Below are 18,313 nucleotides of genomic sequence, written 5' to 3'. Positions count from 1 at the left end.
ACGTCTCTGATGCCCCCAGAGCCCTTAGCACACACCACAGAGGCTCAAAGAGTGTTTGCCGAATGGACCCGTCTAAACTTGGGGAACTGGATTGGGGGAGAGCAGAGCAGAGGCCGCCTGGGATGCGGGTCGCCGGGGAGCTTCCCAGACCACTTCTGCCCATCAATACAGGCTGTGCTGCTCCGCGGGGTGCCCCCACCCCTTCATGGGAAGTGTTTTCATGGGGGAAAAACACTCTGCTTATGGAATAGCAGGATGGGGGAAGGTGGGAGAAGATCCTGGGCCCTTTTTTGAGTTCCTGGGTTGTGGCCTTTGGCTTCTCCGTTGTCAATGGGGTGGGCGTGGCCCATCGATCTTTGCTTCATTGTCATAGTTGTGTGATTCTGCGCATCTGAGGCCGTCTGTGGGCCTCCTGTCAGCCCTTCCAGCCAGGTCAGGCCTGGACCCAGACCGGACGGGCCCTCAGTGCCGCATTCCCACCTCAGGCCCTGCCCGGTCACCACTACCTCGATCTCTCAGTTTGAAGGGTGGCAGAATTCATCCCGGTGTTGCCTGTCTACCTGGTTGGCTGTCTGGCCTGCCACTGGGGTTTCCAAAGGCTCCGGGGCCACTGCATATATTGAAATGGCCAGCAGCATCGCTCGGCTCATCCGGCAGCCACCCCCGACCACCAGGGCAATCTCTGACACCCCCTCCCCACCTCCTCTGCTCAAGATGCTGCAGTGGTGGCTGCCGACCACGGCCCAGCCTGGGACCCCGGCGTCCAGGGCCTGCCCCAGCCTGCTCCCCCCTCCTGCCCACCACAGAGCCTTCCCTTGCACTCGGGGCCTCCTTGCTGCCTCCCAAAGTGTCATCTTCCTACAGTGACTGTCCCCTGCTCATTGCCACCTCTGAGCTCTGCAGAGAGGGAACGCCCCCCTCGTCCCTTCCACCTACGTCTACTTAGACTCTACACATTCTTCAAGGCCGCACCACGGGCCCCCTCATTCTCCATAAGCCAGTACTGCTCAAGGATTTCACGCACGTCTGCCACCCCACCTCCAGCATCCAGTTCAGCACTTTATCCAGGGGCCACCTCTTCTGATGCAAGGAAATGCATACACAGGATGGGGGTGTTCGTTGAGCATCTACTATGTGCCAAGTATCAGGCTGGGTGTTACCCAGTTTGGTCCTTATATCACATCATGTTATTATTATTACTACTACTGTAACACAGCAACCCTATGGACAGGCATTAATACTTTTGTATTAGTTCATTCTGGATCAGCTCCTGGGGGAGCTGCTAAGATGCGGATTCTCAGATCCACGCCCAGGGGTTCTCAGCGTTGAGTCTGAGTGTGGGTCAGGAATCCACATTTTTAAACACCTCCCCGGCAGCACCGTGCAGGGTTAGAAAGAGCTCTGTGGGCAGCGTGCAGCACAAGCCTGACTTAACACAGACGCCCGGTCCACAGAGCTGGTTGTAGCAGTCACTGCCACAGTCCCACCCGGACCCCTCGGATGCCTTTCACCAGCTCTGTGCACCTAGCCCAGCCTTGGAGGGGTTTGCTCCTGAGGGCCAGCACCCGTGACCCTCAGAGGCTCGTCCTGACACACTGGAGCCTCACTGCCTGCCCCAGTGGCCCTACAGAGAGCCACGAATGCCTGGGTGTGCTGGCTTGGGGGTACAGAAGCCCAGCCCCGTGGCTTTATAGTGGACCCCGAGGTCTGCTTTATGCTCCAGAGCTGCTGGAGGGATCTGGCTGAGGCTGGGACGGCCCCTGCAATGGACCCTTGCTGGGTTTCTCTCCGGTCTCTGTCCTGCTCCCCACTCCCTTGTCGCTTCCTCCTTGGGGGCAGGTCCTTTAGCGCCCCCTGCACATGGATCCTCCTTTCCAAGTGTGCCCCTAGGAGACCCCCAGCTAAGCTGTTACTATCATTTTCTTAGAAGCGGTTGCCAAACCCTGGTTTGCAGAGACGCTTGTTATAAATGCAGATTGTCTGTCCCTTTATCCTACTTCTTCCTCCAGCCTCTACAGCACGGGTATTATCGTTCCCATTTTACCAAAGAGGTAGTTGAGAGATTAAGATTAGCTCAGGGCTTCCCTGGTGGCACAGTGGTTGAGAGTCTGTCTACCAATGCAGGGGACACGGGTTTGTGCCCCGGTCTGGGAAGATCCCACATGCCGCAGAGTGGCTGGGCCCGTGAGCCATGGCCGCTGAGCCTGAGGGTCCGGAGCCTGAGCTCCGCAACGGGAGAGGCCACAACAGTGAGAGGCCCACATACCGAAAAGATTAGCTCAAATTCTGGGCTCTGCAATTATGTCATCATTCATTCACTCACTCGCTCACTCGAAGCACCCAGCATGGGCCAAACACTAGACTAGTGCCTTGTACTGAGGTAGAACTTCTCAGAATAGGAGAGGGCCTGACTCTGAGAGCTTGACGTGTCGTCACTTGCAAAGGGTCAGGGAGCCGCAGATGCTTTGCTTCATGGGCCTAGAAGGACACGCCAGGTCACAGGAATCATCGTGGAGTGCACACAGTGGGGCAGCTGTAGAAAAGATCATGGACCCTGGAGCTCTATCTACTTTGAATCCCCACGCTGCCATTTACCAGCTACGCGACCTTGAGCAAGTTGTCTCAGTCTCGGCTTCCTCATCTGTAAAATGGGACTAAGAAGAGCACTTACCGGGTGGAATTGTTTGCAAGATTTAAAAAGAGAATGGATATAGAACTCTAGCGCCATGCTGGGTACCTGGAGGGCCCTCAACAGGCAGCAGCGTATTATCAGCGTCACCTGTTCTGCCCACGGGGTCCAGGAGGGTCCTGGTAGATGGGGGTGGTGGTGTTCTGGGTTGAGTGAGGCTTTCACCAGAGGCAACATGAATGGTCTCTTTGAAGCACGGGGAGGTGAGCCTGGGGCCCTGGACCCCAAGACATCTTGCCCAGCTCTGCTTAAGTCCCTGTAGCTTAAGCCATTGGGTTTTGGCACCAAAATGTATTTTTCAATTCGTGTTGACCTGCCACCGGTCCTGAATAAATAGAGCAGCTCTGAGGGTGGTTACCAGACACCCTCTCCACCCAGCAGCTGTTTCACAATCACAAACCCTCTCCCACGGAGGGAGGGTATCAGCCCTTCCTGCTGTTCCCACAGGAAGTTCCTTCTATAACTCCTCCAACGGGGCGGGTCAGGTCCACACAGGACTCCAAGCTGTCCTGGAAGCCGGAATACAGGAAGCTGCTATGACGGGCAGTGAGCTCAGGGGGCAGGTGGTGGTGAGGGAAGGGACTTTACTGGCCGGTCCAAGCAAGCAGCAGAGCCAGCACCCCCCTTCACAGTTACCAGGGTGAAGCCAGGGGACTGTCCCCTCTCTCTGCACCCTGTGGGCGGCACACTTCCCTCTTGGGGCTTCTCTGTGACAACCCTGTCCCCACCCAAGGTCGCATGGACATCTATTGCCATCAGATGCCCTCCTGGGGGCCTGGGCTACTCACCTACTGACACAGTAGAATGCGATCAGTCTGAAGATGTCCTCAAACACAAGAACCGAGCCTTCCAGGTACAGTACTGAGGAGAGATGACAGAGGCCTTGGATGAGTGTCCCTGTCAAAGGGGAGGAAGGTCCCTGGAGGGCGTGTCTGCCCTGTGCTCACGGTAGGTCACAGCACCTGCTGCGGCACCCGGCCCGCTGCGGCCGCATGTGCATCCGCTGCCCATTGGACCACAGGGAGGTGAGAAATGAACTTCTGTGGTGTTAATCCACTGAGATCCCAGGGGCCTTTCTATTACAGCAGATGGTGTTACCTTACGTAACACACATTCCTCATTTTGAGCAAAATAACACAGAAGGCTCTAGATTGTAAAAACAGAATTTGAAAATGTCTTGAGGGAATTCCCTGGCGGTCTGGCGGTCAGGACTCGGTGCTTTCACTGCTGAGGGCGCAGGTTCAATCCAGGGAACTAAGTCTGGGAACTAAGATCCCGCAAGCTGCACAGCGTGGTCAAAAAACAGTCTTGAATTAAACTTTCAAGGTCATCTCCACTTGACGATTCTGAGGGCTGTGAGGGGCCAGCAGGAGGACAGGTTCCCTGTTCTGCTGTGGCCTCCAGGAGGTTCACTGGTCCAGGGGTGCTGGACTGGGGCCACTGGCCTTTTACCCAAGAACCCCAGGGCCTGTTAGAACCCCACTTGGTTTGATTACACATGTAATCCAAGAGTGAGGGTGACCCCAATACTTTCCAGCTTTGACAAGGAAGAGGGGTCAAAGCATTTGCCAAAGAGCCCACCCCAGGGTGGACACGGCTGCTCGGAGGGGCAGGGCGCCGGGGTATGGCAGGCAGTGCCCGAAGCTGGGGTGGACGGCCCAGAGGAAAGCGTGGCACTACACCGTGCACTGCTGCAGAGCCCCAGGGCAAGGGGCCCAGAGCACCTGAGTGAGCTGCGCCTCAGGAATCTCAGCATCTGTGCATCGCTCACCTCCCGACTCTCGTCCCCGGGTTCCACATGCCCAACAGGTGATGCTCCCTGCACGTGGGACCCCACAGTGTCCTTTCTTGGGCCTCAGAGGGGCCAGGAAATATGTGTGCATCACACTTCAGTTCCAATTTCCTGAGGTTCTTCTAGCGTCCATAGGGCAGAGGCGGAAGGCAGGACCCAGGTTCCAGGCCTGGCTCCATTCCTGGGATCAGCAGTGTGATGCTGGGTACACCCCTTCCCCTCTCAGCACCTCAGATCCTCCACCTGCAAAGGGAAGGAGCCCTTCCAACCCTAAACACTCGTGCATCTAGGTGACAGCAGCCTGCTGTCCTATTTTCAAAGCCTAGGACAGCTTTCCGCTGCATTGGTGATCTGCGAGATGGCCACAGGGGACACATGAACCAACACGTTTTGTTCTAATAGCTTTATTTTAATACATTCCTTCCTTCTAATACTATTGCACTGTTCTACACAGTTAACATGATTTTTTAAAAGATTACATTCATCATTTATGGCAAAGAGACTATGGTATCCCATTAGGATAGATATAAAAATTTAAAAGGGAGTTTAAAGAAAAATATTAGATAGATTACAGTACTCGGAGGTACCGGGAAGATGCCCATAAAGGACAAGTCTGGGAAACATCAGTGCATGGAATTACCACCCTCTATGAGTTAACGGCCATGAGGCAGCCCATGGCGCCACCTAGTGGCACATTAGTGCATCGCCCACTCTCTCCACAGGAAGCAGCACAAACTGGCCAAAAGATCTCCCGTAGTTGGGAGAGGTAAAGAGAAAGCTCCAACTGCAAAATGGGAATGTAAAGACCTTTCTCAAGAATCCCTCAAGGGGGGATTAGTGATGATGCACGCAAACAGCCTAGCCTCCTATGCCGGGCCTGCTCAACAATTAGCAGGTTTTCTTCATCATTGAGACATGGTCTGACCTCTGCAGACACAGATTAAACCCTTAAGATAGTCAGTCCCTCCCTCTGCTGTGCCCCTGGCATTTTCTATAAAGCCTGCAGCTCCTTTAGACTTAGTTTACCCCACTCTGGTCCGCTCCTCGGGTGCAGGGACCAGGGCGCATTCATTTTTGTAGCTGGGGCCAAGCAAACTTCTAGCGACCCAATCACATTTTTACAGTGAAAAAGCACAAGCAATGGTCAAGGCTCATGTCTGTTTCTTTGTAACCAGGTCTCTTCTGCCCCAGCCCCCAGCTCGTACCTTCCCGTCCTGCTCGTGGGAATAGCATCCCTGCACACCAAGGACACACCCGGGGGAGCCCCTATATGCCAGGGCCAGGGCTTTGCCCACATTTGAGTCTCCCTCAGTGCCCAGCACAGTGTGTGCCATGCGGTTTGGGAGATAATAAATGTCTGCTAAAAGTCTGTCTGGGAGGGAGACCCCAGAGGAGTAGAGGCCCCCAGGGGCATCTGGTTAGAGTCTCAGACCTCCCACTGTGTAGATCAGGGTCTTCCTTGCAGGGGCCCAACGGGACACCTGGGACTTGAGGGAGTCCCGACAGGCAGCCTCCCACTGTCCTGGAGCAGAGGTGAATGCAAACCAGTAAGAGTTAGACAATCCTCTGTTCCGGTGGGTGGTGGTAGAGCTCAGCTTCCAGGACCGCCCTGTGTCCTGCCCTGGCCTGGTGGTTGTATGCAGGCGCCCAGGCCAAACAGCCTGAGTGTGAACGTGTCTCCAGCACATTATTGCTTATCCTCCCTGCGCCTCGGTTTCTTCAGCTGTATAACAAGGATAGTAAAGTACCCACATGTTGTGGGTTGAACTGTGTCCCCCCAAAAATACTTTTCAATTCGAACCCCAGGTACCTATAAATGTGACCTTATTTGGAAAGAGTGTCTTGTCGGGTGGAATCAAGTTAACACAAGGTCAGAATGCATGGGGTGGGCCCTAAATCCAATGATTGGTGTCCTTATAAGAAGACAGGTAGGACTCCCCTAGTGGCACAGTGGTTAAGAATCCACCTGCCAATGCAGGGGACATGGGTTCGAGCCCTGGTCCGGGAAGATCCCACATGCCGCGGAGCAACTAAGCCCGTGTGCCACAACTACTGAAACCCGCGAGTCACAGCTACTGAAGCCTAGAGGCCGTGCTCCCCAACAAGAGAAGCCACCACAATGAGAAGCCCGTGCACTGCAATGAAGAGTAGCCCCTGCTCGCCGCAACTAGAGAAAGCCTGTGTGCAGCAACAAATACCCAACACAGCCAAAAATAAATAATAAATTAATTAATTAAAAAAAAAAAAAAAGAAGACAGGTAAAGACCTGGGACACAGACACAGAGAGGAAAAGACCATGTGAATGGAGGCAGACACTGGAATACAGCTACAGGCCAAGGATTGCTGGCTGTCACCAGAAGCCAGGAGAGTGCCTTGAACAGATTCTCCCTGGTCTCCAGCAGGAGCCAACCCTGCCAACCTCGACTTGGGATTGCTGGCCTCCGGGCCTTTGCTCGTGCTGTCTCCTCGTGCACAGAGGATCCAGCTTCCCCCTTCCCTGCCTTGAGGGATCAGCTCCAGGTCCACTTTCTGCCTCAAAGCCTTGCTGGTACCCTGACCTCTCCCACAGGAAAGCCACACGCAGGAGGTACTGTCCTAATCACACATTCTGGCTCAGGAAGCAGGGGATATGTGGTCACATTGTGACGTGCGCCGAGGCTTCTCAGACGGTGAGACTGAGAACAGGAACGGGTCTCACTTTGCCCATCACCTACACCGTGCCCAGCCCTGCGCCCGGCACGCAGGGAAGGCTCTGAGAAGGACAGCTGGGCTGACCAGGCCTCCTGGTGTCAGAATCAAGAGTGAACCAAATGTCCAGAGATAGAAAGTACATCCTATCTAAGGAGAAAGGGGACAGGGGACAGGGGATGGAGTTTCTTTTTTTTTTATTGTGCTAAACTATGAAAAACAAAGTTTAGCATTTAAACCATTTTTAAGTGTACAGTTCAGTGGCATTAAGTACATTCACACTGTGCAACACGGGGCTTCTTTTCTGAGGTGTTGAAAATGTTCTCAGATTGACCTTGGTGAGGGCTAGACAACTGAATATACCAAAAGCCACTGAATCGTACACTTTAAATGGGTGAATTGTATGATACTGAATACATGGAATAAAAACATGTCAATAAAGCCATTATTAAAAAAAAGAAAATGCACACATACAGAGTGGACTGAATTTCACTTCCTGTATTACGTTTTTCTGGGATTTTTATAATGAGCATATATAAGCATTTATAATGAGCATATATGTAAATTCTCTAAATTTTTCTTGAATTTCCTAAATCTCTCCGTAAATTGTTCTCAGAAGCCGATGGGTTTCCAGAGTCCTCTCACTCATGCTGCTTCGGTGCCCCTCCCAGCACTGCGGGCACAGCTGACAAGCTCCCCGTGTCAGCCACTGCCGGCTGGGTCCTCCCAACAAAGATGCCGGCTCCCCTCTGCTCACCTTTGCATCCCTGAGCAGCAACTCCTCCACTGTATACAGCTTCCAGCCTCCTCAGCAGAAACCGCGGTGGGAATACGCCAGACCCTGTCTAAACCATCCCGCTTTCAAAGAGTGAGGAGAGAGAATGACCAGACCCACCTGCTAAGTCCCAAGGTGACAACAGGTGACGACACTGGGGCTCTGTCCCTGCCTAGAGAAAAGGAAACTTTTCACCTCATGACTCACCATCAAGGCTGAATCGGGACAAGGTGGAGACGCCGGGTCTACACACGCCGGCCTGGCTTCTAGCATTTACAATCTCAACGTCAGCTATCCATGAAGAACCGAAAGCCGTTAGAAGATGCTTTGTTTTAAGAAATTCCATTTTATCACTCAATAATACAAATGAACTGCCAAGGCAGGAACTGTGTATGTATCTTTTGTTCTCCATGGTACCTCCAGCACCTGGCATGGCGCTTTTAGCAAATTGCTCCATCTCTGTGATGACATTATTGAATGTCGTAAATGGAGTCATGCAGTACATATTCTTTGGGATGGGCTTTTCCCACTCTGCATAATTTCCTCGAGGGTCATCCAAGTTACTGAGTGAATCGATATCCCGTTCCTTTTTAGTGCTGAGTAGTAACCTATGGTCTGGATGTACCACAGCTTCCTTGGTCATTCATCCACGGAAGGACATCTGGGAATTTCCGGGTTTTAGTTATTATGCACAAAGCTGCCGTGGAACATTTATGTACATGCTTCTGCATGAAAATATATTTTCCTTTCTCTGGGGTATATGCCCAAGAGTGCAACTGCTGGGTCCCATGGTAAGTCTCCCCTTCATTTTCAAAGGAAGGGCCAAACTGCCCTCCCGAGTGGCTGTACCATTTTACGACCCATCAGCGATGAAGGAGTGATTCAATTTCTTCCCATCCTCGCCAGCTGGGTGTTGTCACTATTTTTTACTGTGGCCATTCCACTAGGTGTAGAGTGATATCTCATTGTGGTTTTCATTTGCATTTCTCTAATTTGCATTTCAGGAAGATGTTGCATGCCCTTCTGTGTGTACATCCTCTTTGCTCAAGTGTCTATTCATGTCTTTTCCTATTTTCTAATTGGACAGTTTCTTTTAATGTTGAATTTTTAAAAACCGTTTAATTAAGATATCATTCACACACCATACAATTCACCAATTTAAAGTGCATGATGATCTTAGTATATTCACAGGGTTGTGCAACCATCATCACGATCAATTTTAGAACACTTTCATTAGCCCCCAAAACAAACCCTGTCCCCATCAGCAGTCACTTTCCACCTCTCCCTCCTCCTAGCTTCTGGAAACCACTAATCTACTTTCTGTCTCTGTGGATTTGCCTGTTCTGGACTTTTCATATACATAGAGTCATACAGTATGTGGCCCTGTGGGTCTGGCTTCTTTCATTTAGCATCATGCTAAATGTTCATCCACGTTCGTCCATGTCCGCGTTGCAGCAGGGGTCAGCACTGCATTCCTCTTTATGGATGAATGATATTCTGCTAGACGGATACACCACATTTTGTTTATCCATTCATCACTGATGGATATCTGGGTTGTTTCCACTCTTTGGCTACTACAAAAAATACTGCATTGAACATTTGTGTACAAATTTTTATATGGACATATGTTTTCATTTCTCTTGGATATATTCCTAGAAGTAGAATTGCTGGGTCCTACAGTAACTCTACATGTTTAAGAAACTGCGGGACTGTTTTTCAAAGCAACTGCACCATTTTACATTCCCACTAGCAATGGATGAGGTTCCACTTTCTCCACACCTTTGCCAGTACTTTGTCTGTCTTATTGATTCGAGTCATCCTAGTGGGTGTGAAGTGGTATCTACTTGTGGTTTTGATTTCCATTTCCCTAAGGATTAGTGATGTCAAGTACATTTTCATGTGCTTATTGGCTATTTGTATATATACTTTGGAAAAATGTCTATTCAGATCCTTTGCTCATTTTTATTTGGGTTGCTTGCTTTTAATTTTGAGAGTTCTTTTTTTTTTTTTTAAGACGATGTTGGGGGTAGGAGTTTATTAATTAATTAACTTATTTTTGCTGTGTTGGGTCTTCGTTTCTGTGCGAGGGCTTTCTCTAGTTGTGGCAAGCGGGGGCCACTCTTCATCGCGGTGCACGGGCCTCTCACTATCGCGGCCTCTCTTGTTGTGGAGCACAGGTTCCAGACGCGGAGGCTCAGTAGTTGTGGCTCACGGGCCTAGTTGCTCCGCGGCATGCGGGATCCTCCCAGACCAGGGCTCGAACCCGTGTCCCCTGCATGAGCAGGCAGATTCTCAACCACTGCACCACCAGGGAAGCCCTGAGAGTTCTTTATGTTATAGTTACAAAGCCTTTGTCAGATGTGTGATTTGCAAATATTTTCTCCCAACTATAGCTTGTCTTTTCATCTGTGAACAGGGTCTTTCAAATTTTATGTTAAGAATGAAAAAAATGGGACTTCCCTGGTGGCACAGTGGTTAAGACTCTGCGCTCCCAATGCAGGGGTCCCAGGTTCAATCCCTGGTCTGGGAACTAGATCCCACATGCATGCTGCAACTAAGAGTTCACATGCCGTAACTAAGAAGCCAGTGAGCCACAACTAAGGAGCCCGCCTGCCACAACTAAGCAGCCTGCCTGTCGCAACTAAGACCCAACGCAACCAAATAAATAAATAAAAATTCTAAAAAAAAAGAATGAAAAAAATGAATACTGTCCAAGTTTGCGAAATAGTAAGCACTCAGCTGGTGCTGCATAAATGATTCCGTAGGGATATTTCCAGCCTGCTTTAATGAACAGTCAACTCTTCTTTGCATTTGGCAGTATCTATTGTTATAATTAATGTATGAGGGGTCTTTAACCCGTTATTATCCTTATCTAGACCAAAGTCCCCTGTGCAATCTTACTGGCACTATTAAGTCCCTCTGCAGACATTTTCTTCATAGTTGGTCCAAAGGTAGAGTTTAGTCAAGCCTGGCTTAATTACCACACATTCCTAGTGACTGAGGTGAGTGAAATCGACAAGTGAGACATTCTACATCATGTTCATTTTTTTTTTTTTTTTTTTTTTTTGCGGTACGCGGGCCTCTCACTGTTGTGGCCTCTCCCGTTGCGGAGCACAGGCTCCGGACGCGCAGGCTCAGCGGCCATGGCCCACGGGTCCAGCCGCTCCGCGGCACGTGGGATCCTCCCGGACCGGGGCACGAACCCGCGTCCCCTGCATCAGCAGGTGGACTCTCAACCAGTGCGCCACCAGGGAAGCCCCATCATGTTCATTTTAAGCAGAGAATGGCTATTGGCATGTGCCTTCTTTAGGGTCTGATTTGTCTTTACTAACAAGTGAAGGATGAGCATCTGTTCACCTAAGCTGACCCTGGGCTTTGATGAGGAAAAGATGGTCACACGAAAACGCGAATGAAAGTATGCCTTGCCAACAGTTATTAAAACTGTGAAATGTACAGATCACTCAGGAAACGCAAACCGTCCTCCTCGTTGGCAGACGCCCTTGTTAACCTAAGAGATCTCTGTTCAAACACAGTTCGGTTGACAACAGGAATTATACCTAAATCTCCAGGTATGACCCTCATTGGAAGGGCTGGGTCAGAGTTACTCTTTAGCTAGGACACTATGTATTCAACCATTGACAGATATTTATGTGCTCATATCTGTAGAAATAAGGGGAAATGGATTTAGAAATCGAGAGGAAGGCTCACGGTGAGCAGGGTGACAGGGAACTGGCTGGTGGTTTTGGCCACAGGACCCAGCTGAAACTCCTTCCTGAGGGGCAGAGATTCTAAACAACCCGCTCATCCTCTTTTATGATTGAAAATTTGGTTGGGTGAGGGTGGGAGAGATGTTCATTGATTTTTATCTGAGAAAAAACCCTGTACTCAGCAAGGCCTGTGCGTTTATGGAATGGACACATTCCCAGATGGATGAGAACTGCCCGGGAAGGACAGTGTCCCCAGAGGGACACAGGAAGGGCCGGTGTTGGCAGAAGAGATGGGGTCTCGGGCCTCTCAGAAAAGGCCGTCACATCTGGCTGGGGGAAGTCTGGGCCCAGGAAGTGGCCTCACTCCAGAGCCTTATGTGACGCTGTCGAGCCAACCTTCTCTAAAACGGATCACCCTGAATGGGCTGGAAGACAGATGCTAGTGGATTCTGATCCCACTTCCTAAAAGGGGCCCTAGGTCACCAAGCTGGGTCCCTGACAGAAAAGGCCAGGAGTGCAGAGCCTGGGGATAGAAAGCCAATGTGACCAGAGGCTGGGGAGTGGTTCACACCTGGAGCAGGACTGGGGGGTCACCTGCGGGCCGGACAGGTGAGGCCAGGCCCATTCTTCCAGGTGTCCCTCCCATGCCCCCTCAGCTCCTTCCCCACTTGGAAGGTCACAGGTGCCTTCTGGCTCGTGGGACCCACCGCTGCACGGCAACACCATGGTTGCCAAGGGAGCCACCACCTGGACAGTTTGTGGCTGAGGAGGAAAAGGACTGTTTGCTGCTATCATCAGGTCCAATTTTCTGTGACAGATGAAAACTACCTGCCCCGTTCCCAGGGGTGGAAGTGGGGAGAGTGGCAATTTCTCTGGAGTCCAGGGGACCCCGTGACTCCAGGCCCAGCTCTGGTACCACTTACTTCAAGATGCTGCTGCAGTGCAGCTGGGTCACCTGTGAAATGGGAGAATGGCTCTACCCCCTCCAGAAGGAAGGGTGCTGCTGGACTAGGGCTTCCGGAAGCTCTGGCTCTAGCAGAAGGAGAGTTGCCAGGAGAAGTGAGAACGAACAGGCCAGCGCCAGGCAGCAGATCTCCTGTGCTCTGGGAGCTGACTTGCTGCTCAGCCATACAACGACTGGAGCTCGGAGCGGGGCAAACTCCTGTTCCCGTTCCAGGCAAAGCCCAAACCTAGACGGTACCGACTGGGCAGGGGCTCCTGGTTCCATCCCCCACAAGCCTGGAGACCAAAGCCTTCAAGTCTCTGAGACTTGACTTCTCTAACGGCCAAGTGAGGATACGAGTAACTGAGGCCCTCCCGGGCCCTGCCGCTGGCTGTGCAGAGGCTGAGTGGTACCCCACAGGCAGGCCCTGAGGGAGGAATAGCAGCCCCTCCGCCAAAGATGACACAGAGGTCTGGAAGGTCTGGGGTGGGGAGTGGAGGGCAGGGCGGCGAGTTAGAGCTCAGGGACCTGGGAGAGGATGATGATCTGCAAATGTGCTGAAAGCAGTTCCCTTTCTCTGTCCCTGGCTCTTACTGTTGGTCCAGGGTGGGCATCTTAGCCCCTGGTTCACTGGCTGGCCCTGGAGTCCCTTCCCTGTCTATTTACCAGCCTGTCCTCTGTAAATCCCGCACAGCCCCACCAGCCCTGAAGCCTCTCAGTGTACATTATCCCTCCTTAGCCCTCAGTCTCCCCCATCAGCCATGGGCCCCTGGGGGCAGGACTCGCTGCAGGGCCTTCTGTTCAGAGTTGGGGCACGGCAACTTTGCCCTGTGTACCTTTGCCCTGTGTACCTTTGACTAGAGGCCAATGGGAAAGGAACACGGGAGGATCTAGCAGCCATGGCCAGGGGCCCAAGCAGGGGGCCACTTCCACATGCTCCCAGTGCCCCATTACAGCGTTTGGCAAGGGAGCAAAGAGGTGGCTGCAGCCCTGCACAAAACTGCACAACCTGACGAGCAGAATGTCAGCCGGATTTAATCCTACCCGGAAGTTTTGAGCAGTGCGCAAGCTGGGCAACTGTCCATGGCAGCCCTGGGTATGAGTCATGGCCATCTATGCTGGTTGTTCTCGGCATAAGGTGCAATCTCCTCTTGATTTCATCTTAACAATTTTAGGATGTAAAAGGAAGCAATGTCTTTTTACTGAGTTCTCTACCACACCCCAAATTTGCCCCGACTAGACCCAAGCACACTCAACTATGCCTCCCAATGGATGGGGAACTATTGAAAGTCAGAATGAAAGGGCCCTTAGAGCCAGCTCTGGTTCAAACTCCCTCACTGCACAGATGGGGAAACTGAGTCCAGGGAAGGTGAGCAGCACCAGTGAAAGAGGATTGGCCTGGGTGTTTTCTGCAGTTCGATTCTGTTGCTCTCTGGAATCTAGATTCTGAGCCTGGACTACTGTTGTTCTGCCCCCTTCTTCCAACTTCGCAGTGTGGGCTTTGTTCAAATTTGAGCCTCTTGATTACTAACAGAGGGTTATCGTTTTCAAAGTTTTAACAACCACCATAATAATATCATCTACCATTTACCAAGTGCCTACTGTGTTCTAGCCTCTGTATTTCTAATCATCATGGCAACTCCATTATCCTCGTAAGCAAGGAAACTGAGGCTCAGAGAGTTGAAGTAACTGGCCCGAGGGCACAGCCAGCCATGAGCAGGTACCACCAGCCTGGGAGCCTGGAGCACTAGGCACCTTTTGTTCAGCAGAGGTGGCGTGGGGCAGAGGGAGGGCATCCCGGTGCTTCACACCCAAATGCACTCAGTGTGACTCCCTCACCTATCAGCTAACAGAGACACCTTCCCATGGGTCACACACCTCCTCAGTCACCAGGCAGGCCCCGTGTTACCCTCGGAGAGGGCTTCCTGCACAGAACTATGCTCCCTTCCCTCTGGCCCCAGCGCTGGACACACGCTCCAACGTAGAGCATGACTACACCTCATCATGATGTGTTCACAGGCCTGACTCTGGCCCAGAATGAAGATCCCAGAAAGCAAGGGCCAGCCCTTTCTTCTTTCCCAGATCCAGGGCCTCGCCTGGATCACCCCCTGTGTTTAACCGGTCTTGCCATTATTGAAAGCCTTATCTCTGAATCCACATTGGCAGCCACATCTGCAGCCACTGCCACCACACTGTCCAAGCTGTAATAAGAGATTCCTCTCATTGGATGGTGCACTTCCGTATTTAGCAACCGTGTACATGAGGATTTCGGTCTGGGAAAAGGAATACAGGATGAATGGTCACAATGCAGATGGGACTTTGCCTGGGAACTATTTATAGGTTCAGATGCTGAAACAGAAGGGGAGACATTGGACAGATGTGCGAATTGCCAAATGGTGGGGAAGACTAAATAAAGAGTAAGAAACAGGGAGGTGTTTGGGGGGAAGGAACAGGGAGGGGTGGAGGAGAGATGCTGAGCAGAGGCCCGCCATCCCAGGGCTTGAATTACCCACAGGGAACGGGCTGCAAGGCTGAGAAAGCAATCAGCCAGCTCCTCTACTCAGACTGTAGGGGCGGGGAGGCATCTTTGATTGTACCCATCATGAACAAACATGGCTCTCTCTGGGAGCAGAAAGGACAGGCGGAAAGGGAGGTGGCCCAGGGCACCACCCTGATAGCAAGAACAGCCCCGAGGGCCACCGGAGGACCCATCGAGAAACTACCCCACCCAGAAAACAACCCAGCTTCAACTTCAGGAGCTTATAAGGTTCATCCCACCTCAGAGTTTCGGAACTTTTATCTGCGGTCTAGAAGAACGTGACTGCCACTTATGAGAGCTGTGAGACCCAGAGAGGTTAAGTGGCTCACCAAAGGTCACAGACCTGTGAAGTGGTACCAGGATGTGACCTGCAGCGAGCCTGACTCTGCAGCCCGTGACCTCACCCAGCACACCAGGCCGCTGGCTGTCTAGATCCTGTTGTCCAGTAGAAATATGATTCGAGTCACGTGTGCAATTTAAAATTTGCTCATAGCCATGTGAGTAAACAGAAACAAGTAAATAGTAAAATTCATCTTAATAATATATTCTATTTAATGCAACATATTCAAAATAGTATCATTTCAACAAACCGTAAATATAAAAAAATTACTGAGACACATCACGTTCTTTTTTTCATACGAAGTGTTCAAAATCTGGTATAGCTCGTCTCAATTCAGACTCACCACATCTGTAGTGTTCAGTAGTCTCACGTGGCTCATGGTTGCCGAACTAGTCGGCTGTGCTTGACCAGGAGCAAATCTACCCCAGGGCACATGTGGCAGTGCATGGACACATCTTAGGTTGTTGGGGGGGATGGGGAGGGGTTGGTACTACAGACATCTAGTGGGCAGAGGCCCGGGATGCTGCTAAACATACTATAGTTCACAGGACAGCCCCTCATAGCAAAGAATGATCCAGCTTCAAATGTCGAGTGCTGAGTTTCAGAAACCCAGCACCAGAGGGAGAAGCAGCTTGTGCTCCTAGGACAACCGGCAGGAACCCAGGGGCCCTGTGGATGCCGACACCTAGAGCTGCCCGCACGTGGTGGGTGCCCGACATCAGCGCTGGAACCGAACTGAATGCCAGACCGGAGTGTCCGCTAGGACTCAGAATCCATGACCTCAGCCTCACAGGAATCACATTCCAGTCCGCTTCCCCAGCAGCGCAGAGCCACTGAGTGTGGAGTCAAGAACAAGGGACCGGTCTCAAGTCAACCGACATTTCACTTGCTTTGAGATGCTACTGAAACACCTGCTGGTAAAGACCCAGCCAGCTGGCCTCAGGAGGCAGCTATCTGCTCGCCTGCCCTGGTGTAAGCGCCCCGGGGCAGGCTTGGCCCTTGCCAGGGGGAGGCCTGCGGTTTCAGGGAACAAATTCCATGAGGGGCGTGATGCTAGGGCACTTGAATTCAGCTGTAGGTCAAACTGCTTCCTTCAAATCAGTCCATCAGTAGGAAGGCTGGTGTTCTGACCCTCTATTTCCTCACTGGCTCTGAATGCAGGAGACCGCCCCCATTCCCCAAATCCCCAGCAGGCACAGGGCTGGGAGCTCTCCTGAATCATCATAAATGCCCCTGGACAGGGAAAGGGACACGACTGCTGCCGCCGCTGCCGCCGCAAGAAGCATCTCTGTGGGCACAGGGATGTTCCCGTGACCTACTGGGGGTCGGGGCTCAAAGTCCTCCGGCAATTAGATTCAGAGTCTTAGGTTTCTCTAGCCCGTCATCTAATTCAAGTTCCCCTTTAACTACCACATGGCACTTTTACCGCCCAGTAAGAAGAGTGGACTTATCTCTAAGCACAGAGGTGGAAACGGGCCTCTTGAACCCACAGGACATGACCACCACAGAGGGACAATGCAGGCTTAGCATCTCACCCCTGGAGACTCTCAGATCTCTACCCCGGGCTCTGCCCTCCGTCCAGAGGCCTGGACCCAGGGGTTTATTCAATTTGCATTCATCAAATATTTACTGAGCACCTACTATGTGCCAGGCGCTGCTCCAGGCACCGGGGTGATGGTGGAGGGTTTCTTTCTCGCTGGCATGGTGGTTTCCCGTGTTCCCTGCTGTCACCCCCTCCAACCACCCTTCCCCTGGATCTGGGGTGACGCTGCCACAGGTTCCCCACACATAGGATCCTCTTCCCTCCTCAACCAGTTCTGCCAGCTGGGCTGTCAGTCTTCCTCCTGGATATCTCTGGCCGGGGCCCCTCCTCTCCACGCCCCACATGCTGCCCCTAAATCGTTGCCGAGTCCCCTCTGGTGTCCGCCCCCGGGGGTCTCCCCTGCATTCCAGCCTCCATGCTGCCCCCAGTGGCACGGGACTTCTGTTTAAAAGGAGCGTCAGATCTCCTCCCCACTGCCCCCAGCCTGGCCCCATTCTCTGTGGCCATTTAGATAAAGGCTGAGCGGCAAGACCTGGGTGCACGCCCCACTGTGATCAGCTCTGGCCAGTGGTCCCATTCTCTGCCTGTCCCTCCCTCCGCACACCTTACACTCCAGCTGACACCACGTCCCTTGGACGGACCCCAACATCCTGAAACTCCAAGTCCTTGCACATCCCGTCCCACCACTTCACATGTTCTTCCTCCCTCATCCAAACGGGACAGTTCCATTCATCCTTCAAGACACAGCTCACATGTCCTCACTCCCCAGAGGTGGCCCCCTGGGGTCTCACTCACCCTCTTCCAGCGTTGGGGTGGGGTGGGGTCCTTCCTCTGAGGGCAGTAAAATCCTAACATTTTCTTAATGTCATCACCTCTGTATCCCTAGGGTCTAGTGTTCTTAAACTGAGTAAAAGAATTAAGTGAAATGTCTCACGCGATTCTCTAATTATGTCGTGTGTGTGATCCTTGCACCCAAAGGAGACAGAAGTTTCCCTGAGAGCAGAGCCATGTTTTCAAGTTAAGAGCACGTAGTATGACACAGTGCCAAGAACGTGCTGGGGAGCCAGGCTGCTGGGGTTTAAATCCTGGCCCCGCCACTTACTAGCGTGTGACCATGAGCAAGCCACTTAGCTTCTCTTTTCCTCAGTCTCCTCATCTGTAAAATAGGACAGTACTTGTTCTGGTATCTACTGCTGTGCAATAAACTACTTGCAAAATTTAGTGGCATAAAGCAACCACCATCTTATTGTAGCTCATGATTTCCTGGGTCAGGAATTTGGGCAGGGCTCTGCTGGAA

General features: G+C 51.9%; 1 protein-coding gene across 1 annotated transcript in view; it reads right to left on the bottom strand.

Moving 5' to 3' along the window:
• RIN3 (Ras and Rab interactor 3) overlaps positions 1-18,313 on the bottom strand; it is a 118,560-nt gene that overhangs the window by 34,191 nt on the left and 66,056 nt on the right. The window contains exon 4 of the mRNA XM_030883518.3: positions 3,478-3,550. Within this exon, the coding sequence (XP_030739378.1) occupies positions 3,478-3,550 (73 nt within the window). The remainder of the gene's footprint in view (positions 1-3,477; positions 3,551-18,313) is intronic.

Source organism: Globicephala melas, chromosome 2 (genome assembly GCF_963455315.2).
Source record: "Globicephala melas chromosome 2, mGloMel1.2, whole genome shotgun sequence".
NCBI classification, from domain to species: domain Eukaryota; kingdom Metazoa; phylum Chordata; class Mammalia; order Artiodactyla; family Delphinidae; genus Globicephala; species Globicephala melas.
The sequence above is the reverse complement of the archived record's forward strand: the minus strand, read 5'-3'. Positions and strand labels throughout refer to the sequence as shown.